The sequence below is a fragment of the Oenanthe melanoleuca genome, chromosome 2, assembly GCF_029582105.1.
Source record: "Oenanthe melanoleuca isolate GR-GAL-2019-014 chromosome 2, OMel1.0, whole genome shotgun sequence".
Classification (NCBI taxonomy): Eukaryota; Metazoa; Chordata; class Aves; order Passeriformes; family Muscicapidae; genus Oenanthe; species Oenanthe melanoleuca.
The window spans coordinates 34,119,375-34,142,441 of record NC_079335.1 but is presented as its reverse complement, the minus strand read 5'-3'; the positions used below and the strand labels follow the sequence as shown (position 1 = coordinate 34,142,441).

At 36.7% G+C, this 23,067-nt stretch overlaps 1 protein-coding gene across 20 annotated transcripts in view; it reads left to right on the top strand.

The window, feature by feature from the left end:
• Window positions 1–3: 3 nt before the first annotated feature.
• The window catches only part of CSPP1 (centrosome and spindle pole associated protein 1), a 61,705-nt gene continuing 38,641 nt past the window's right edge, over window positions 4–23,067 (top strand). For 4 of the 20 annotated variants that reach the window (XM_056486080.1, XM_056486073.1, XM_056486074.1 and 1 more), the window contains exons 1-8: window positions 32–406; window positions 5,546–5,649; window positions 6,212–6,308; window positions 10,348–10,448; window positions 11,133–11,156; window positions 13,628–13,708; window positions 16,169–16,270; window positions 19,625–20,070. In XM_056486080.1, coding sequence (XP_056342055.1) covers window positions 325–406; window positions 5,546–5,649; window positions 6,212–6,308; window positions 10,348–10,448; window positions 11,133–11,156; window positions 13,628–13,708; window positions 16,169–16,270; window positions 19,625–20,070 — 1,037 coding nt within the window. In that variant the 5' untranslated portion in view covers window positions 32–324. Of the gene's footprint in view, window positions 407–718; window positions 1,002–1,118; window positions 1,219–5,545; window positions 5,650–6,211; window positions 6,309–10,347; window positions 10,449–11,132; window positions 11,157–13,627; window positions 13,709–16,168; window positions 16,271–19,624; window positions 20,071–23,067 lie in introns of those variants that run through there. The other 16 variants (XM_056486091.1, XM_056486087.1, XM_056486084.1 and 13 more) reach the window with 8 other exon arrangements.

Below are 23,067 nucleotides of genomic sequence, written 5' to 3'. Positions count from 1 at the left end.
CGGGCGGCGCTGCGCCCCCAGCGGCCGCGCTCGGCTCTGCACGCTGCCGGGCTCGCCCCGTGAAGCGGCATCGCAGAAACTCGACCTCGGCCTGGCAGAGGCCTTCCTCACTATTTATCCATTTATTTATTTATTTGTGCTTTTGAAATTCCTGTGTCCAGTTCTGGGCTGCTCAGGACGAGAGAGACACGGAACTTCTGGAGCAGGTCCAGCGGAAGGCAACAAAGATGTTTAAGAGACGGGAGCATCTCTTTCATGAGGAAAGGCTGAGGGAGCTGGGCCTGCTCAGCCTCGAGAAAGAGGCAACTGAAGGGGGCCTTATCAATGTGCAGAAGTATCCAAAGTGGGAGGCGTCAAGAGGATGGAGCCAGGCTCTGCTGGGAATTGCCAAGCAGTAGGACAAGAGGTAAGAAAACTGATGCACAGGAAATTCCCCCTGAAGATATGCAGGTGACAGACCACTGGAACAGATTGCCCAGAAAGGTTGTGGAGTCTCCCTCCCTGGAGATACTCAGGAACCGTCTGGATGCAATCCTATGCCATGTGCTCTAGATGACCCTCCTTGAGCAGGGAGGTTGGAGCGGGTGCCGCGGTGTTCCTTTCCAACCTGCCCTCCTCTGGGATGCTGAGAAACCCGCCCGCTGCCGCCGCCTCCGCTCCCGCTCCCTTTCCCCGCCCGGGAGGAGGCGGCGGCCGGGTCGCGCCGCCCTCCGGAGCAGCGGGGGGCGCTGCGCGGCGCCGCCCGCGGGTTCCGCCGGGTTCCGGGGCGGCGGTAACGCGCGGGGCGCGGACGGAGCCGCGGCCGCCGGGACCGGTGAGCGGGCAGCGGCAGCAGGCGGGGGGAGCGGCACGGCACCCGGGACCCTCCTCGCAGCCCCGCCGGGCGGTTCCATCGCCCGCATCGCTCACAGCCCGGAGCGGCTGGAGCGGCGCCGGGAGCGAGGGGGGTTCGCTGGTCAGCGAGACGGACTCCGAGGCGGGACGGGGCGGGGGCGCGCCTGGTGGGTACCGCCGGGTCTGGGGGTCCCCGCGGGTACGGCGGGGCTCGGCTCGGTTCGGCTGGGCTCGGCTGGTCCCAGCCCTCCGGTGGGGCCGCTTGTTGTGCGGCCGTTGCCTGACAACGGCGCCGCCATCCGGAAAGGGGCCGAGCCCCGAGTGCCGCATCCCCGCCCCGCAGCTGCTCCCCCGGGGCCCGGAGCCTTCGGGAATGCCCCAGAGGTGCTGCCGAGGAGGGAAAGGAGGGAGGTTGGGAGGCGGGCGCTGCAGGCCGGGGGTGAGGCGCTTCCCCCAGCTGTTGCTCTTGGAGAAATAAACCTCATCTCCCGGGTCTGAAAGTTTTTCAAAATTAGTATCATTTTGGATCGAATTACGTGCTCTGAAAAATAGTTAAGTCCTGTAGTGGAGGGAAAGTAACTCTCGACACTTGTTGCTTGGTTGTTCAGAGGATGGATTGCCTTCTCAGTTGCGAAAAAGTCGCGTTGCTTTAGTCAAGAGTTAGTTATTTGTGAACAGGCCAGACTCTGGAATCCGTGCTCTTTCAGCAATGAATTTGAAAGAAAAGTACAGGGAGCGCGTCTCTGGCAGCATAGCTTATTCCAAGTGCCATTCACAAGGGTACTGTAGCAGTCAGTACTAATTCCTTGGGAAGTTTGGGCTAAACTTTGAGCAATGTTTCTTAGTGACACAATTAGCGGCCATTTAACTTTTTAGCACAACTACTAAACGTGGCGTATAGTTACTCCTTGCCACCCGTGCTGCAGTTCACGTGGATGGGAATTGCCATTTTGCCAGTGCTCCTGATGATACTTCAATATTATGGTGGAATAGAAGAGACGAAATCTGCTTGCACATGCTTCTTTTAAATTGCGTGCGTTTTCCTGAACAATTAGGAGGGGAAGGGAAAGATTAAAATGGAATGCAGTAAACATCGCCTTAGGTGATAAAGTAGCTATACAATACGTAGGTAAATATAGTGCATACAATACATGTGCACATAGATGTTTTGGATACCTTGAGTAGAGAGACATGCATTATTAATTCTGTTTGGGCATAGATCCAATAAAAATCTCATGTCCAAACTTGACTTACTGTTCTTGAATATCTGTATGCTTTCTATTGCTTGGTATGTTTGCTTAAGTTGAAGTCTACCTAGGTGACTAATTACTCAGAGTTGCCTTTGTGAAAACTCTGAATAAGGAAAAGAAGCTATGAAAATCTAAAATCTTGAAAGAAAAAATATGTAAAAATATTTTTATGGGACGTTTTCAGACAGTACTTGAATATATAGCAGCAGTATTTTTAATAGAATTTCACTTTGAATAATGCATTGTGTTAGGACTGCAAATTATCCAAGATTTAAAGTTGCAAGAGCTAAAGAAAGGCTGATAGATATGTGCTATCAAGTGTTTTTTACAAATACCATTTGCAACTCTGTTTTCCAAAAAGCTAGAAAAATAAGTTTACACCTCATAATTTTGAGGGCATATGGATAGATTTTTAAATGTTGACAACATATTCTGACTTTCTCTCTGCGTCCTAAGCATGTCCATGGAGCGATGTTTCCCAGCTTGGTTTTGAATCTGCTGCTTTTACTAGTAATTGCAAAGATCTAGAAATGCGCAGAAAGAATTCAGATGCATTGCTAAGCTGAAAATAAATTATTTTGTTCTGAATTGGTGTTGTAGTGTCAGGCTGTGCCTCAGTGTGCTAGTGCAGCCATGGGAGGTCAGTTTGAAGTTGACAGTTCCCTGTGAGTTCGGTGCTGTCACCTCCGAGATAGTTCACTGCACACCTGGGGGCTGTGGTAGCCCTCGTCTCAGACAGAAATATGTTCTTTCTTTATTTTTATTGTGATTAGTCATGATCTCTTCACATGGTACAGTAGATGATAAAATTGGTTAATATTCAGTAGGATATTTGCTTACATGCTGATATATTTTTAGAACTGAACAGTGTATGCGGCACATTGAATTTATCTCTCTTCTGCTTAGAATGACTAAGAAATTTTAATTTTTTTGGTATATTATTTTTGCTTATCTCATAAAGTTTGCACTCATGCATATTTTAAGATCAACACAAGTAGAAGGATGTTAAGACATAAAATGTCTAGATATTTCTAAGAAGTATTTGGCTACTCTTCCAGGTAACTATGCTGTATTAAAGGCATGCTGAATCAACGGTGCTGTAGCATTTGTCAGCTTAGTATTCTCCAAGGCCTGGAGTTGCCAGCTTTCTTCACACTAGTTGAATTGCCTACATAGTTCAACTGTAACTGTTTTGTCTTTGGTTTTAATTTATTATAATGCTCTTTTGAGCAATATGATAGGAGGGCAGAATGCTGGAATATTCATTGTGTCCTCATGCTAGTTAGAAAATACACTGGGAAGATTCCTTTCCTTATGCCAGCTCTCAGAATAAGTTTGGTACCATTCCCATACAGTGATTTGGAAACAGTGCTGGAGTTTATAAATGCTGTTGTAAATAGAGGTAGGAAATATAGATGTTACAGTCAGTGAGTGAGCTTTTGGAAAGGCTTCTCACAGTGCCTCCTACATGTGGTAATTTTCCTCTTGATGACTGTGCAGCACAGGGTAGGTGATGAGACCAATTTCTAAATTCTTTTAGTATGACAAGTTGTTTCACCCTTTCAGAGCAGTTTTTTCATTATTATTATGTAACCTAATAGGCTAAATAAAATTTACCATGCCTGGAAACTTATCCTCTTTCAGATTTCTTTTATCCTTTATCGGTGTGCAAAACTAATGAGATTAAAGATTTAGGACGAATCAGATGGGGGTATTTATTTTTGGCATTGATTGTCCTGTATTACCACTAGGAATTGTGAATGGGTTGGCCTAGTTCTGCCTCCTTTATAACAATATTATAATTTTATATTATGAATCAAAAAAGAGAAAAAGTTTAAAGGAGTACATTCTAAAGAATACATCAAGCAAATGTATTCTGTAAATTAAGTTAGCATGCAGTTACTTCACTTTATCTTACGGAATCGGAATTTGCGCATTTTTAATTTCCATTTTGCTTCTACTGAGAATTTATCCCAGTCTCTCTGGGCACATTATTTTTATGTTTATCTGTGTGCTACTTTATTATCTTTGAGATGGTGGTTTGGGTGTTTTTTTGATGTTGTTTTAAGTTCTTCAATCCTCTTAGTGAAATGGTTTTCTAATACACCTTTATTATTGGCCTCTTGTTTACTTCATACAATTTATATAAAGATATTGAATTAGCCACAAAAAACCTGCTGTCTTAATTTAGATACTGGATGTGATGGTATTTTTCAGGAACCTGCATAAGCAATCCTTTTGCTTAAGTTGCATGGAGTGATTTGAGGGTCATAATTTTCTTAATTTTGTGCTTTTTTTAAAGCATGGAATATAACTTGAGGAATGTTTTGTTTTGTTTTGTTTTGTTTTGTTTTGTTTTGTTTTGTTTTGTTATTAGTAGGCTTGGTTTTGTAAAACTCGTCCTCCAGTGGAGTTGGTGAAAATGTTGGCTGGAGATTAGGATGAGTAGGCTTGTATGCAGTCATTCTTTCTGATTTTGTCTTTCTTTTTCCATAAGTAGTTGGTATGCTTTGCAGTATTTTTGGTTCTGGATAGGACTGTTCTAACTCAACTTTGGTACAGTTCCATTGACATGAGTTTGATTAACTTGTATGATGAAGTTATTGAAAGCAGCAATATACATTAAATTCCACAAATCAGGTGCTAAAATTTCTGCTTGGAAGGTCCTTTCAGTTAACTATGCAAGGTGCACAACTAATAGAAGAGAGGTAATTAGCTCTTCCTCAGTACATGCTTTCTTACAGATCACTGTCTGATTCTCAGTCAATGCTTCCTCATTTCCCTGATTTTAGGATTATTGCAGACTTGCAGCTGTTCTTATTGCCTCTGCTATTTTAATGGTACAGGAGGCAGGTACTGTTGGCTCCAACTCCAGAAACACTATACCTGTAATTTGTGAGGTGTTTTTTTTTTTTTTAAATCATGTTTTGTTTTCGGTAAGCTGGATTATTTTTAAAACTTCTCATGATAGCAAGTTAAGCACAGAATTAATTGTGTGATTTGGTCCTTATTTTAGATGGTACATGAGTTTTGCAATTTTGGTACTTTTTTCCCTTATGATTCCTTCATGCTCTTAACTTTTCTGTGTTTTCTAATTTTGATTTTATAGTTGACTGAGGAAGCTTGTTCTAGTGTGTAGTAAACGGTCACTAGTAGACTTGCAGTTAAAAAAAACAACCCCCAAACACTTCAGCCATGTTAGGAAAAGAGATTAGAAAAGTATCTTCAGTCCTGTAGTCCAAAATCTTTGAATTTTCTCTCCAGTGAAACATCAAGTGATCTCCTTCATGGATGGGTTTCCCAAGTCAGTTGTTTTGTTGACCCAGCAAATATCTTAAGGCTTGTAGTTCTGAGGGAGAAATCTGATGATTTTTAACTGCTGTCTTAAGCAACTGTAATTGAGCTTTAAATTTTTGGGGTTCTAATGTAAATGCCATTTCTACATCTTTTCTGTAACCTAGAAATGATGGCGGATGATTTAGAAAAATTTATCGAAGACCAGAAGGCAAAGCTGGCACAAGATAAGGCAGAACTTGAAAATGATCTACCTTACATGGAAATGAGGGTAAAAGTATTAAAAAGCTTTCCTGAATTTAAATACTTCTGTTGCCAAAATCTTGACTGGAGCTTGCTTTTACTGTGCTCTTCAAACTGTATTTGTTATTAAAGATTTATCTATTCAAAGTAATTTCCAACTTGACTACTTCATATCTATATGTAGAATTTTAAAAACCTGTTTGCCACCAGGCATGCACGGTAAGGTTTGTGTTTTGCAAGTAAGAAAAGTCTTGTACATGGCTTTTATGAGTCCTTCACCCCTCCCTAGGAAAGCTGATTAGCAGTGATCTGTCATCTGCCCACTCCAGGGCTTGGGTGTTGGAGTGGGAATAGATGGTATAAATATCCTCAAAATTTCTGTTCCAAAAGCTATTAAATATAAAAGCCAAATAACAATTTTAAAAAATCTGTTCTTATCACAGTTTTCCTATTAGTAATTTTAATGTGTTAATCCAGCATTACTTTCAATCTGTGTTCTCCAGTGCTAATAATTACATTACTGATGTTGTTATTTTATCTGATATTTCATCTACTTTGTGATGCAGTAAGGCATTTTGTTTTGTTTTCAGAATAAGGAATCAGAGAAGATTTCTGAAACTAGCAACATGTTAATCTCCATAGCTAAAGAAAACATACCTCCAAATAGTCAACAGAACTCTCCTTTAGGTATAGTATATATTTTTTAATATGTATTCTAGATTTAAGTAGCATTTAATTACTTCTGACAGTTTTTGAAAGGGTATTATTGCTTTTTATCTTTAATTGCTAGGATGATCATTGTAATTCAAGTGCCATCTTGAATAATTCTTCAGTCTTCCAAAAGTCTTAGCATTGTATGAAATTTTTTTGTGATTAGGCTTTCTTTTTTGTTTATGGCAGGAAAATATGCCAACAGCCATGTCTTTCTACTTCCAAGGTCGTGTCATAAAAAATACCCCAAACGAACCAAACAATAAACCTACTTGCCAGTCCTTGATAGGTGATGTGTCCTTTCCTGTTGTATTTGGATGGAGCAAAATCATTGAAAGTCCATCTTTCATCTGGACTTTACTGAGAAAGAGTACATTCCTCTTTCTTTCAGCCTCTCAAGAGTCTAGCCCAGCTTGGCTAAGATGCACACAGTTAAACTAATTTTTCTTTTAAATAGTGTCTTTCAAACATTCAGGCAGTTTAAACTGGTTTTATTGCTTTTGTAATTTTTTACAATGTAGTTATTTCTTGTGCAAGGAAAGGACAAGGACTTCATTTTGATTGAAATCTTACCCAGGTGAAATGGTTAGATTTATTTTAGTGGCTACTAGCTTAATATCTGTTTTCTTTATATATTGTCCTTTTTCTTCTTTTCTCTGTGTCCTTTGTGACATTTGATTGAAAATGTGTGGTAGTGTTCTTTCCTCCATTTTTCTGTTTCTGCAATATGCCACCTTTCCTTACGTGTCCTACTATCTCCCTTATGTAGGCACTACTGTTCTTTCTTAGCTATACTTGCAGCTCAGGTTTATCCTGAGAGCTTTAGAGTTTTTCTGTGTGCTATTTCTTGTTGATAATTAACTATTTTCTTTCATGTGTAGACACTTTGGTTAGTACCTTGTTGATTTTCATACTGTGCCTTCTGCAATTCTGGTGTAATTCTGCAGCTTCCAGTAGGATGGAGCTTGAGCTTGTGAATCTGAACTGGGTCTTCGCTGCATAAGTAACAACATGGTTTTTATAGGGAGGTTGTATAAATAGAACTTCTAGCCACCAGCAAGGCAAGCTCCTCAAAGAGCTTGAGAGGAAAACTTCACTTAAAAGTACTTGAAATGATACTTGAATATTCCTTGCCTCCAGAAGTGATAATGGATAAACTTGGCTAGAGGGCAGCACTTGAATAAGTATCTATCACACAATTTTGGCAGTTTAATTTGGATCAGCAGGTTACTCCTGGTGTTGATAATTCTTTGCTTAACTGAGGAAACATATGATACAGAAAACAGAACACAAAAGGTAGTATCCAATTGGCTCTGGCAGACCATTATCAAACAGTTAAGCTTTATTAATATTAAAATAGTTTTTTTCTTGTTGGAGAGCTATAATAGCATGTCATGTTGTGTTTGTTGCTTTAAATTTGACCTAACTGATGATACCTGAATATACTAACACAATGAAGTATTATAGATAAGGGGCATTCAGGTGATCTTAAATGAAAACAAAAAGTAGGTATTGCCATATTGTGGTTTAACCCCAGCTGGCTACTACTCTACACTAACTTGCTCACTCTGCATCAGCAGGGTGGGGGCAGACAACTGAAAGAGTGAAAGTGAAAAAATCTCATGGGCTAAAATAAAAACAGTTTAATAACTGAAAAAATAATGAAAAGGAAAATAACAAAGAAAAAGAAGTAAAGCTCAAGAAGGACAAGTGATGCAAATGTAAAACTGGTGGAATAGCAAATCCCACCAACCTCCCTCCTAGTCTTACTGCTTGATGCCATGATGCCACATGTCATGGAATATCCCTATGGTCTGGGGTCAGCTGTCCCAGCCATGTCCCCTCCTAACTCCTTGTGCATTCCCAGCCTCCTCGTTGGTGGGTGGGGTGAGAAGCAGTAAGTGTGAGCCCTGCTCAGCAGTAACTGAGACATCCCTGTGTTATCAACACTGCTTCCAGCACAAATCCAAAACACAGCCTCATACCAGCTACTGTGAAGAAAATTAACTATCCCAGCACTTTCTATAATAATCATTTGTGTGCTGAAAATGGATGGTTGCTGATATTACTGGCTTGCTCTGCTTTAAAACAATATAATTTCCTGTGGATTAAATCAGATGGGACTTGTTCCTTGGTAGCTACTAAGCATATTTTATAGTTCTAGCAGTAATGTTGAGGTTCAGACTGAATAAAGTTGCAGTTATTTCTCAGTATTGCATATGTGGAAATGTTTATGTAAAAATGCATTTTAAATCTTAACATTTAAAAAAGATCATTGTCAGTGTGATTATATGTGGTTAATGGAATGTGAAATGGCAAATAAACATAGCAAATACAGAATAAACAAAAGTAAAAATTAAAAAGAAGCTATGTCTCTTATTCTGTCAGAAGAATTCAGACAAATTTTGTATGCAGTTAGGTAGAATGTATGTTAACTGTGATGATTTTGCTCTGCTAGGCTCTCCAAGAGTAAGATTTTGAAATGGGTCATTTTCAAATATCCCCCAGATCACTACCTGTAATTGTTATCTCAGTGCTTTTCTGGTGGCCAAAAAAAGTCCTTTGTAACAAAATTAATTTTAAACCATCTTTTGTTTGAATACATCACATATTTGAATCAAAGCACTGGATTCTCAGTCCTTTTCTCCTTTTCTTTATGCTGAATTTCAGTAGTGTCTGTGAAACTACCAAATAAATCTTTCCTCCAACTAGTTAGTTGCTTTTTCTTGGTTTTCTAGAATTAATTCAATGGTAATAAGGCATAAAATAAAAAGCAAGAGCAAGTAGCTGGAACAAACTATTTCTTCTTCTGTATCCTATTCCACTTTATAACCCCTTTTCTGAAGTTTGAAATGGTGGTTTTTTTTTTTCAAGTGGAACTCACACTTACCTAATGTGCAAAATTAGGTAAAAAGGAACTTGCAGGTTGGAGAATATCCTGTGCAGATGTTGATTACTAGTTGGACTCTGCAGGCTGTTTCAGAATAGCATAGGAGATGTTTAATCAGGGCCTTTGGTTGAGTATCAGGCTGACTCCTATTTGCCATTCCTTCCCTGTTACACTGTTTTCCTGGCTCATGAGGATAGAATAAGTCAGAATGTATCTTGAGCCAGGCTAAATAAACTACCCTACAATAGATTGGGACTGATCTAAGAATAAGCCTTGAATATCCCTCTCTTCACTTTTATTCCTTGCTACTAATTTTGCATAGATCATGAGATGCAGAAATGCTTTTACAGAAACAATATGAAATAATAAAAATACACACACTCCCAGTTGTAATCTTTGTCACTAGTTGTGTGATTTTGTGGAATTCACTACTCTGTGGAGAGTGGTGACAGTGACTACAGAAATGGGGTAGAGGATGTTTCTTATAAAGTATTTTGAAATGTATTTTGGGAACAGCAAATAGCTTGCATAGCATTATATTTTATTATATTTTAAGAGTGCAGCTGCTATGAGACCTGATAGTAATCTTAGAAAAGTACTAATGTGTTTTGGGTCTACTATGATTAAAAACACTGAGGTGGAAAGAACAATGATTATTATTTTTATCATATGGTCAGATTCTCTCTATTTGTGTAGGAGCAAACAAATTTTTCACATGCTAAACTAATAGCCTGTTGCTTTCATTTGGGAAGTATGTTTTCTGCTGTGTGGTAAACACAGCTTAAAATATCAGAATCATTTAAAAAGTCACATGTCAAAGGAGATTTCTTTGGAAGCATATATTGACAAAAGAAATATGTAAAATATTCAAATAAATTCAGCTTATGTTGCTTTTTTTTTGTAATGGGGAGAAAAAGTTGAAGGAGGAAAGGAAAGCCATCCAAATATCAGTCTCTTTTCTATGATTTTCACCCAGCTACTCATGCAGAGAAGGTGGCTTTTTTCAGCTGTCATTTAATTACTGGTTGTACGGTTAATTATTTTTTTATTGCTTGTGTCTAATAAAAATCCTTTGTATTGATACAAAATAGTAAATAATGGTATTCAATGGTGTTAAACTTTCAGGTGACTATGGCTTGAGTTTACCTCTTGGAGAAGAATATGAACGAAAAAAACATAAACTCAAGGAGGAGCTTCGACAAGATTACAGGCGATATGTTTCTCAGGTAAAGCTGCTTGTCTGGTTGCTTGACTTTAGTGAGTCTCTCAAAATTTTTCTCTCATTTAATTGAATGAAAATTAGTATCTGTCAAATTTTTTATGGAGGCATTTATTATGAGCAATGGCTGGTTTTGAGGACTTGAGTGAAAGTAATTTCGAAATGTTTTATTTATGTATTTTAGGCTTCTACAGATCTTGTCGCCATGTGACTACATACTATTTAATGCACTTCTTTCTGAATATTTTATTTCTTTGTTTTTACTTCTTCCTTGTTTGTTTTTTTTTTTCTTCTTAAGAATTTAAAAGCTGTTACTTCCTGAAATACTTATGTATTCTGTGGTCTGTAATTGGGGTAAGAATATCCCTGTACTTATTGTGACTCCATTTGACAGCTTCTTTTCAATTTTAGAAAGAAAAACCTTTGATGTTCTGCTTAATGTGATTTACTAAATGTCACAGTAAATTTAAAATTGAAATTATATGTATCAAATGTCATCATCTTGGGAATATTCTGTAGCTTCATGAATCAGAAAAAAATAAGGAACCAAATAATGTCTGTTTTATGAAAATACTACTTACCAGTGTCTTTAGTTCTTAAAATGGATTTGCTTTAAGAAAGGAAGTATTTTTTGTTAAATATTTTTGACTCAAAGACTCTTTTTGAATAGTATCTTTTCCCTGATTTTTAGGATATTTCACAGGCAAAAAGAAAGGTAGGGTGCCTTTAATATTATTTTATTTTCTTTCAAATTAGTTGCTTTTTGCTTTGTTTGAAAACTTGATGCTCTTGGAATTGAAAAAAAAAAAAATCTTTACTTTTATTTGTGCTTCATGCATTTATGCATGCTGTGGTGATTAGTTGTGACTAACAGCATTGCTTGCTTTGTGCAAAATGATTACTTACATATATTATTTTCCATTCCTAAGTTTTTTAAACACTTGTTGATTTTCTTTTCCCTATGCATTTGCCATTGTTGCTGTCTAATGCTGGCTTTACAGTAGTTTTTATTTTAGTAGATATTTGCTTCAAGGATTATCAGTTATGTAGATAGTAAGAGTTCAGATTCTTTTCCCTTGGTATACATATTTTAAAAAGCTAGAATAAAACAGTAAGTTATATAAATATTAAATATACTGAAACCAGAGTCAGGGCTTTTTTCTTCTCTGTCTTTATGAAGTCTCATCAGTGGTGCTTAGGGAAGCAGTAGTGCCAGTTATTTAGCACCTACTGGTCAAAATGCAAGAATACAAATGAGCATTATAGGGGAAAAATAACACCTCTGTTACTATTTTTACAAGCTTTGTTTAATTAGTTTTAATTTTAAAAATATTTTTATACTTTTATGTATCTGTAATTTTGAAATTTAATGCTGTCCATCAAAATTGTTCAGATTGAGCAACATCAGTAGAGGACTAGGAGGTAATGTGGTAGAAACCCAATCTGCTGTTTTTTTCTGGGGTTTTGAATAATGTGAATATGATACATGTTGGCTCTATTAGCACTAGAATTCTTAAACAGCAATAGCAACAGCGTAATAAATTGCCTTCTTAGCCTCTAATCAAAATCATCCTTATATAATTTTTGTTTCTTGTTTTATTTAAATCTCCGGATTATTTTCAGAGTTAGAATATTGTGTTAAAACATAATGTTTAATAATTATAACCAGTGTACCCAAATAATATAATTTTTGCTTTAACTTCTAGTGTTTTATTCTCAACTCGACTTCAGTTTTACAAATTTAGGTTTACAAGGCCTTTTTGTTTGTGTGTTTGTATAGTACATTTTAGTTATATTAAGCTGATAAGGACTGAGGAAGAGCTAAGATAGTAATCTCTAATTTTTTTCCCACCTGAAGAGGACTGGTGGAGCTTCTAGCAGATCTCACACAGTGATTTTTTTTTTTTTTTTTGGCTAATATACTTGCGTAGTCTTGTTTATGTAGAAAAATGCAGCTTTCATATCAGGTTCTGATTTTGGAAAAGATGTTTTTAAGATCAGAGGTAATCTCTAGATATGTCTTCAAAATGCATGCAAATAATCACTTAATAATGATGATTACAATTTATTTACTTTTTCTAGTAGAAATAACTTGCTTTTCCATATAAATCTAGTTGTCTTGGTGCTTGAATATTTTTGCATGATTATTGAATCCCTTAAATCTTTTAATATCTAGTTTGAAAATGTCATTTATAATGATCTGGGCTTGTACTGGAACAGGTAAAGCTCTTACTTTTTGACATTCCTCTAAGCATCTAGGCCACATTGCAACATAGATAAGGAAAGGAAACAATGCTAGTGAAACTGTAGCTCACCATTCCCCTCTTCAGCTCCTGACACACAAATAGATGGTCTTTTTATTAAAGATAATCAGATTTATGAAACATATGATTGACTGGGTATAGCCTGGGGATGCTTTTAATAAAGGAGCGATGTATGACAAATCCTCTAGACGTGGAATCTAAAGACCTGCATCAGCACTGGTATTTGGTTTGCAGAGCAGGTACTTTGACTTGCTGCACAGCCCAGGTCCCAAGCTGCAGCCCAGGGATCTACGTGGAATAACACTGTACTGGTGGTGATGGGAACTTCTGCTCTGAAAGTGACTGATGGTCCATAAGGAATTACAAGATTTGGTGGTGGGTCATTACCCTGAAAAATTTGGGCACTGCTGGTGTGGAAAACATGGTTGAGATAGAGGTGGGCTACTTAGCCTGAATTCCATCTGTAAAAATAAGAGGTAGACATATGTTTTCTGCTGTTTGAAAAAGCAGTTTTTCATCTTGAGTAAGGAAGTGTCTTGGAAGATTCCTCTTATGTTTGTACAGACACTTGTGCTTGTGCTACAAAAGAACTGAGTAGCGTTTCTTTAAATAAAAATAGGGTTTTTAATATAGAGACTAACTTAAATAATACTGGAAATAGAGTAATGTGGAAGAAGTGACAAATGGTTTCAAACTCAAGCTTAAAACTTGACAAACACATTTACTTCCTGCATTCCTTGACTTCACTTCATTCACGTGTTCCAAAACCATTCCTACATTTTCAGAATGTGAAGGTTGTCTTCAATCTTTATTTCATCAAATTGCTCAAATTACTTTAGAAAATATAATACCGAACAACTCTTTAATGAGTAAGATTTGGTATTTTAAAGTGCATTGAATGGTTTAATTTTTTTTTATGTAGAAAAATTATCTGACTACTGATGAAGTAGATCCATATACTCAGGGATTATCTCTTCCTATTGATGAGCGAAGATCTGCCAAGGTAAATATATGAAGGAAATTAAGTAAATGGAGTATAACTTGAAAATGGACTTGGGTGTTGAAACTGTTATGGAAAAAATATTTCCACTTAAATTTTTTTGTTTGGTTGTTTTTTTTTCTTTTTTTTTTTTTTTCCTTACAGAAATGAATATTTTGGATGTGGTAATTAGTAATAATTTTCAGAAAAGTCTGTTCCTTCAATATTTCTTTTATTTTTAATTTTTAATCTTAGGTTACCTGTATTCTTAAGTTTTAGATATTTGGTTTTTATTGTGTAGATATAATTCTATACTGATACTAGTTTGAGGTTTGCTACCTCTGATCCACACGTTTAGAGCACTTCAGCTGTTCAAAACCTCTAGTTGTTATGTTCAGCCATCACTATTGATCTGATCTCCTGCCCTCACACTGTTGGCCCTATAGTCCCAGTTTCATTCTTGTGTTTGCTTGTAAATTGATCCATAAAGTTGAATCAGCAGAAACATAATTTATCAATAAGTTATCAGTATTTTTTCTGACAAACACCAGTGATTGGTTGTTAAGATTAGTCATAACACAGCAGAGATTCAAGGCAATAAGATAACATGTGTTGCTGGAGGAGGACCAGACATTTGCACTCCTGGGAGTTTTGTTTGTTTTTGATTTTGTTTTTAATCTTTGCTGCCTTCAATTTGCACTGCTGATCTGTGTTTGGGGCTATGCTGTCACTGCAATCTGGTGCAAGACTTCTGCTCTGGCATTGGTTGCCCTTGTCCTTGTGCTTAAACTTTCTTGTGCTCTTGGTTTGGCTGCAGGAGGAGCCAGATGAGCACTCAAAGTGAAAATTGCTTTTATGAAAAAGCCCTAAATTCCATGTTATACAAGTGTAGAAAGGAGGCAGCAAGAATGAAACTCCCAGGAAGGGGAAAGGACTCCTCAGGGGGCAGCATGCACTTGTACTGAGTTTATGTTGGTTTCAGGTTTTCATGAACTTTGTATTAACCCTTGCAAGTATGTGTGCTGAAACGGTGAAAAATAAAATATGTTTGATTCATTCTGTGGAAATTAAAGATGTGTTTGTACTGGAAACATGTCTTATCATTGATGGGTTTATATCATATCAGCTCTGTGCAGGTGTGTTGTATCCTTTTTACCCATCTGTTTGTTGCTCTTGCAGAACCCAAAAGCTGCCAGGAGATGTCACACTGTGCCCTATTAATCAGTTGGCCTCTGGGCAGGATAATGAGAGGTTAACATTTGCATTTTGGTTTCCTTTATTAGGTCAAAGGTGCAGTCACATAGCATATTGAATTTTCTGCTGAGTGTTTTGCCACCTGTTAAAGACAGTGCAGCTTTCACAGCTGTCTGCATGCTTTATATTGTCACTGTTAGAAAACCTATAGAAAACTTCTTTTTTTTTTTTTTAAAAACCCCAAAAATGAAGCAGTTTTGGAGAGGATTAGTCTAATCTGCAAATTGTCTAATCTGTATTTACATGGTGATTGAAGTATAAATTATTTTTGTTTGAAATTTGTTCATGAGAAAGTAAATTTATGTGTGATACTCAGTTTTTTTTTTTTAATTGGAAAATGCTGCAGTGGGAAAGAGCCTGATTCATAATACTGTAGTATAGTTCTCTTTTTTTCCTTCATATGATTGTTGGAATGAGGTAGTATAAGAGATACGTACATATTTAGATGCTCTAAACAGGGACTAATATGAAGAAATAATACAAATTAGAGTTTGCTTTATCTGGAGACTTTTGTGTTTAATATTATATTATTAGGCTGTTGATGTACAATTCATGTGTATTTTTAGACCTGTGAAAGCTGATTAAAAATGTTATCACGTTGCAAAAGCAGCTAGGACAACAAGCATAGATGCTGTTGTTTTTTTTTTTTTGTTTTGTTTTCCTTAAATTCTTTTCCACTTTTGACTTTTTGCAGTCAGTTTAGCTGCTTGTCTGAATTTGACATTTCATATTGTAGTTGATACATCTTGTCTACACTTGTATTTGTTATCCTGTTTTAATTGTGAGGGGGCAAGTCACAACTAACCTAATACAAAGAAATTGTATGTTTGAAGATCAGCTGTAAATACATTCAGATTGGAAATTAAAAGATGTCAGAGCAAGGCCTTGGTAGATTTTGGAATAGGCTTAGCAGGAGGAAACCTACCTGGTTTTAAAGATATATACACAGTATCTTTACTTTTTTAAAGATATGCAGTAGTGTTTCTGGGGATTAGGCTTCATGCCCAAGAAGCTGATTTCTACTTACAGATTTCAGATTAAGAGAAAGTGCTATGCTAAGAGAAAATGAGATAAAACCTCAAGGTAATTCAAGCCTTACTTGTACATCACGAGGAATGTGAAGGGGGGGCAAATACAGTTTGCATTTATTCATTTAGTATTGCAGTTCTATGAAGTTAAAAGCTACTAAAAATGCTAAATTATGATTTAATTTTTCAATGCCTATTTTAGGAGAGATTACGGCTTGAAAGAAACAAGGAGTACAATCAATATCTCAGGGAAAAAGAAGAATGGAATGAAAAGCTAAGGAAATTAGGGAAGAAAAACAGAGAGGTAATACAGTTTTACAGTCTTATCATTTATGTCTCAGACATACAAAGTAAGGTAAAATGTACAAGTAATGTTGTTCAGTTAGGCTACATTTTTATTATTGCATCTAAGCAATTCCTGTGTATGACTCACATGGTGCAGTTCCTGATTCCTGCTTCCATCATGTCTGTCTGGTAGAAAGATGCTTTCATTCTGTCTGAAGCAAATCCCTGCTGTTCTTGATGATGAAAGTGATATCCAAAAAAGCTCTCTATTTGAACAAAATGTTGAACTTCACATAGTTTTCCTTAGCTTTTGTTTGTAGATGCTTTTTTTTCCTCTATCTTGTGGAAAGCCAGGCAAGTGTAGCAGCCATACAGGATATGGAGCTGTGCATTTGTGAATAAAAATCAAGAAGTCTTTTCTTCTGAAAGTGAACTGGATGTAGTCTAGTCCAGTTCTGAGCTGAGGCCTTTGATTTATATGGCAGTGAGCAGCTGGGAACACACACACCCCTCTGTTGATGGGTGAAGGAATCAGGAGTGAAAGTGAGAAATAGTGTAGGTTGAGTTTAAGACAGTTGATAAGGTAAAGCAAAAGCTGCTCCCACAAGCAAAGCAAACCAAGGAATTCAGTCACTTCCCCTTGGCAGGTGAGTGTTCAGCCATCCTTGGGAAAGCTGGGCTCTGTCACATGTAGCTGTGACTTGGCAAGACAAATGCCATACTCAGAATGTCCCCCTTCCTTCATGTTGAGCGTGACCCCTGTAGAGTGGAATATCCCTTTGCTCAGTTGGGAACATCTATCCTGGTTGTGTCTCTTCCCAACTTCCCATGTACCTGCAGCTGCCTTGCTGGTGGAACAGTGTAAAAAGCAGAAAAATCCTTGACTCTATTAGTGTTAGTGCTATTTAGTAGGAATTAAATTATCCCTGTGTTATCAACACTGTTTCCATCACAAATCTAAAACATAGCCTCATACAGGCTACTATGAAGAAATTTATCCCAACCAAAACTAGTGCAAAGCCAAGTGGGATTTTTAGGTCTGATTAGCATTGTTGTGAGACTTTGTTCAAGTAATCTGGAAGCAATATTTTGATGTGTAAAATATTTTTTAAATCTTGTCTAGAATAGGTAAATTTCCTTTAAAAAGTATTTTTTGCCTCAGTTTAGTGATGACTGTAATAATTTGGGACTCTCATCTAGTGAAAGTTTGATTTAAGAAGTTCTTCCACTTCTTTTTAATAGGGAAGTTCTAAAGTGTACAGGAGTGTGAGAGCTAGGTCGTTCTATGAAAGACCTTGTATTTTTACCCAAAACAGCTGGAAGTTTGTCTTCCTTACAGCAGTTGCAAGTGCAAATCCCTCTGTATTTATAATTTCTGCCTAGAAGATTCTTTCTAGTCAGTCTCTAGAAAGATTGTTTTTTTTATGAGAAACATCTTTTCCTTTGAGTGCACTGGAGTGTTATATAGTTGAAAACTGTTTTAATCTATGAAGGCATCTATAAGGCAGCATTCAGGCTTCCTTCAGATGTTGGAATTCAATATCTCATTCTTACTTCCTTCTTCAAATTTTGGATTGCTACACAGCAGTGATCCCTAGGAAACATTGGCAAAAATGTAGCTTATTTTTGTGCAACTGAGTCTATAGATCTCTAAAATTTTTCTCCATGTTTGGGCACTTAGGTTTGCTAATCTGACTTACCTTATGACATCTATTTAGGGACTCTAGGGTTTTTCTTTTTACTTTATTTGTCATCCAATTGGACCTTTGAATTGTATTTTTATTATTCTTGTGTAGAAACTATTCTACTGTCAGAAAAAAACAAATAGAAAAACAAGTGGTCAGAATTTGTTGAAGTTATGCCATCTTTGAGCAGCATTTAATTTGGAGCGAGAGTCAAATTACATATGTGACCTCCAAAATTTGATCCAACAGTTTAGATAGTCATAGGATAAATCCTGCTCTGAGTAGTGTTAACTTCACAGTTTAGATTAGGTTGGTCTAGCTTTATTTGGCAGGATTTTGAAAGGATGGAGAATCCACAGACCTCTAGGCATCCCATCCCACTGCTTTAACTGCTTGATCTGAACTTCTGTCCTTCTGTATCCCATAGGAATTTTACTTTGCTGAAACTTACGGTTGTTGTTTCTTTGAAAACCATGAACACTGGTATCTCTGTAACCACCTTTTACACAGGGACTGCAATTACTAGTTCCTTATGCCCCATACACACCCTCCTTAATCTTTTTCCATGCTGAGTAAACCCAACTCTTCTTCTTTAAGAGCTCAAATACCTCAATTGTCTCAGTAGCCACCCTCTGCACTTTCTCCAGTTCATCAGTATCTGTGGGAAGGGGAGGCAGAGACTGGACACACTACACCAGAACCTAAATAATAGATAAATACTGAGCAGAGAAGGATCACTTGCCTTGATCTGTGCAAGTACTGCAGCCCAGGTATGGTTAGCAGTCACACTGCAAGCGTGCTCTGCTGCCTTATTTTCAGCTCCTTGCCCAAGACTAACCCAGGCCTTTTTCTGCAGAGCTGCTCTCCAGTGGTCAGTGCCCAGCCTGTCCTGGAGAATGGCACTGCTCTGTCTCAGATGCAGAGGTTTGCCTTTGCATTTGTTGATTTTCATGAGCTTTTTGTCAGTGTGTTGCTCCAGTTTGTCAAGACTCTTCTGAGTAGCAGTCGTACCCTCTAGTATATTGATCCTTCTTCCCAGTTTGGAATCCTTAATTTATTTTTCATTAAATTTAGTACAATATGAGTTACTGTCGTCTTTATTCCATAGAGAAAAGATTAGATCAAAGATTAGTACACAGAAATACTACAGGATTTCTGCAAAACCATGGTTTTTGTAAGGACTGTGTATTGAACACTACTCCAGAGTGTCATATCTTCTTAACTATCCTTTCTTATAATGACATTTCCTGAGGAGAAGAGAAACAGATTGAGAAATGCTCATGTTAAAAGGTGCTCATAGGTAAGATATATTACTTGAGACTTGCCTGAATCTGGATCTAATATCTAGATATTCTAGATATTCTAGATATCTAGTCTCTTGATGAAGTAAGGTTTGAAGTGTTTTTTTGATTCTTTGCACCTCAAGAACTGATGGTCAGATTGGAGTTCACAAAAGACCTGTCCAGTATTGATAGCCATTCTTCTGAAAGACAATAGATAAGAGGAAGACTATGGTTTTTTTTCCCCAAGAAAAATGAGTAAAACCCTAGTTTTTAAGTACTTATTGAAGTATTTTCCTTGCTCACCTCTTACCCTTGTTTCGGGTTTATTTGAAGAAATACAAAACTAAGGTTTTACTCAATGTGATTTGTTTATATTCAATTCTCAATATTGTTTCCATTAAACAGAATGAGATGCACAGGAATAAAGCACCCACTGCTGTTACCAGGCTCCGGCCAGAATTACATACAGAAGTCCAGCCCTGTAATACAGGTGCAGAAGCTCCCAAGAAGGATGCTTTTACTTCCACAGAAGGTTGTGAAGAACTGCTAAATAAGAGATGGCAGGAGGAAGACAGGTACTACAGGTTAGATGATGAGATTGAATTGAGAAGTCAACTATTAAATAAAAGACTTGATGAGGATTTGAATGTTCCCAATCGAAGACATAATGGATTTGCTAGCCAGTCTGCAGTTCCCACCAGGAAGCACCACAGATTTGATGAAGATGGTGATTTTGGTAGAAGATACCATGGAGTGGACTATGATCCTGAGACACATGCAGAGATGGATCCTAGATTTAGATGTGACAGCACCTATGACAGAAAAACTCCCCAGGGTTTTTATGCTGAAAGGTATATTTAATTCCATTTTCTTCTTTATTTCTGTAGTGCTTGTTGATGGCCATGGTTTACTCTCTTTAAATATTAGAGAAGATTCCCATGTGAAAGCAAGATTGTTGTACTTTTGTACTTACAAAAAGGACCTTTGCAATAATTTATAGAAAAAGTGTTGAAAAATTGGATCAGTCCCTAAGACTTCATATATTAAGAAGCATTTTATATATTATAGCAAACAAACGATACTAGAGAAATTACCCCAGAAGCAGCGGTCCACAATTCATTTTTATGAAGAGTGGTTTGCCAGAAAAATATTTGAGAGCAAACCCCTGTGCTGAGAACCCAATGTTTCTGTTTCCTTAGTCTGTAATAGTTACAGCAAGTCAGTTTTCAGTTCAGATTCCAAAATTGGTTTTAGCTTCAGTTTTTGGTACATGTGACTATGAGTATAAGATGTAAAAGTCTGTTTTATAAAACTCCTCTTTTTTACTCCATGTCTTGCTAAATGACAAGCTTTAAACATCTGTGTAGTTGAACCAAATCCTGATGGTTTTAATAGGTACTAATCTCTGTAATGACTGCATAGTTTGAATAAGCACTTGTGAAAGCCCAAACCAAACAAAAGAGGGTGTCTTACATAAATCATTCAGGAGGAAAACTGATACTGTGTACTGTTCAGTATTAAATACTCTTTGCTGTGTTAGCTAATACATCAGTTGGGTTATTTTGACATAAATTGTTAATCTTTCCCTTCTAGCTTACTCATTTAGAAGAATAAAAAAGTGTAACCTTCCTAATCACTCAGGATTTTGTATTCTGGCCACCTTTAGTTACTCCATTGTGAGAACTGGTTGCTTTCAAAACCAGATGGGTTGTGGTGTGAAACAGTACCAAACTTGAAATTGATTTGTTTATACAGCTAAACAAAGCAGTAAAGTTTACTGTAAATAAATTTTCAAATTATATTTTAAAAGTGTTAATTTGTTCCCTTTCCAGGGAACACGAGTGTTGTAGTTTTTATTTGTGTTAAGTGCCAGAATTATTTTCCTGCAATTGCTTCAATGAAGGAATCACTAGTGTTCTTCCTTTGCAAGGCAAAATAAACACTTTTTTTCCCCTAGAATTAACACTTCTAGGAAAAACAAAGGCAAATTGTACCACTCTATGCAGCGTTGAATATTACTATAATGTTCTGTTGTTAGTTGCTAGTGGATGGGTTAAATGATCTTTTGAGTCATTGTTTACAGGGATAATTTTCTGGATAGTACTACAAATTTATAACTGGGGGGAGGGGAAATGCTCTTCTACTGTTAAGGAATTTTCTGAATTCAATTTCTTTTCCAGTTTCAAGTGCTAAGAGAGTTAGAATAATTTTTCTCCAAAAATAGTTCTTGATATTCTTTCCCAGCCTTTAAAAAAAAAAGTAATTGTAAAGGAAGCAAATCTGTGGAAAAAATGAAACGTCTGGAAGTACTTGGGAGAAGCAGAGTCTAATAAATGGGTTATTGCAAAGTTTCAGACTGTGTGTTTTGGTGTGCTCCTAAAAAGTGTGTATTTGTTCATACAGTGTTTCTGAAAAAGACTAGCAAATGGAAACAGTAGTTAAATAGAAGAGAGAAACAAGATTGCCTGATTTCTGCTGACATTCGGAGAAGAAACTGCAAAATTCAAAATTTGTTCCATTCTGTAGTGTATTATTGGTGGAAATAAACAAATGAGGTTTTAGGTAGAGTGGACTTGTCCTATAGCTTTTCAGAAGGAAAAATAATTAGAAGCTTAACTTGGTGTCTAACAAAGATAACCAAAATATTTTTGAAACTAACAGCAATATTTAATTCTCTGTATTAGGTAATACTCAGAAGGATGAGTGTCCTCTCTTTATTAGGTAGATGTTTGCCACTGCCTAAGGCAGTTCAACACAGAGTCTAATATTTAAATAAAAGTAACCATTTGATAATGTTTGAGGGTTTGCTTTGTTTCTCAAAGAATTTATACAGAATTATATAAATAAAATATCAGCAAGTATGGTGTTTGAACCAACAGTAGGTAACATGTTGAATATTAGTGAACTCTTATTAGATTTTAATATCAATTGTAATAATAACTAAATTAATAAATATATAGTTTTTAATATATAATATCATCAATATTACTAATTAATATCATTAACAAATATTAATAAATATAAATGCAATAATAAATATTGATAAAATAATAATTTTTATTTGTTCCAGAAAATGTGGATGGTGGTTATATAAATATCTGTGACTAATATATCACCAGGCAATTCATTATTTATTTGGAGAGATCTCTGAAATGGCTTTATCCCCAGTTTTCTTTTAAAAGAGAATAGAGAAGAGAGTCTTATCTTTGGTGTTGGCAGGCTTGGTGCATCTTCATAAAAGAAGCTGCTGGACCATTATCTGAATTCCCTGAACTTAATTTTATACATAAGATTGCAGTATTTTGTGTATATTTTCTCCTAATGAATTTTTATTGAAAATTAATTATCAGTATTTCTTTATTAAATGTATTTTTTAATCTAGTACTTTTTCCTCCTTTGAAAGGAGCTTCACTTAACCTCTTACAAAGTAAATTCAGTCTCTTCAAGGAGAAACATATCTCTTAGTGACAGCTCAGCTTCTGAAGAGTTGGCTTGTTTTTTTCTACATTTCAGGCAAAGTCAACTTTTCCCAAACCTATTTAATTTGTGATGGAAACTAAATTCAAAAGGAGGCATATTTTTATTTGCTCTACTAAACTTCTTAGGTTTTTATAAGGAGATTATTAATTTGGAGAGGCAGATGTTCGTAACAGGACTTCTCAGAAGGATTTCTGTTTTGATGGAGGCACAAGGTCTGTGGCATATTTCAACAAACAGAAATGGTGACTGGGAAGTGAGAAGAATTGCAAAATGTTTTAGTTCTTAGGAGTGGAATGCTTTAGTCCATCCCCAGCTGTCAGGTCTGTCCTGTAAACAGGAGACAACATCTTTTTGATTGAATTGGGCCA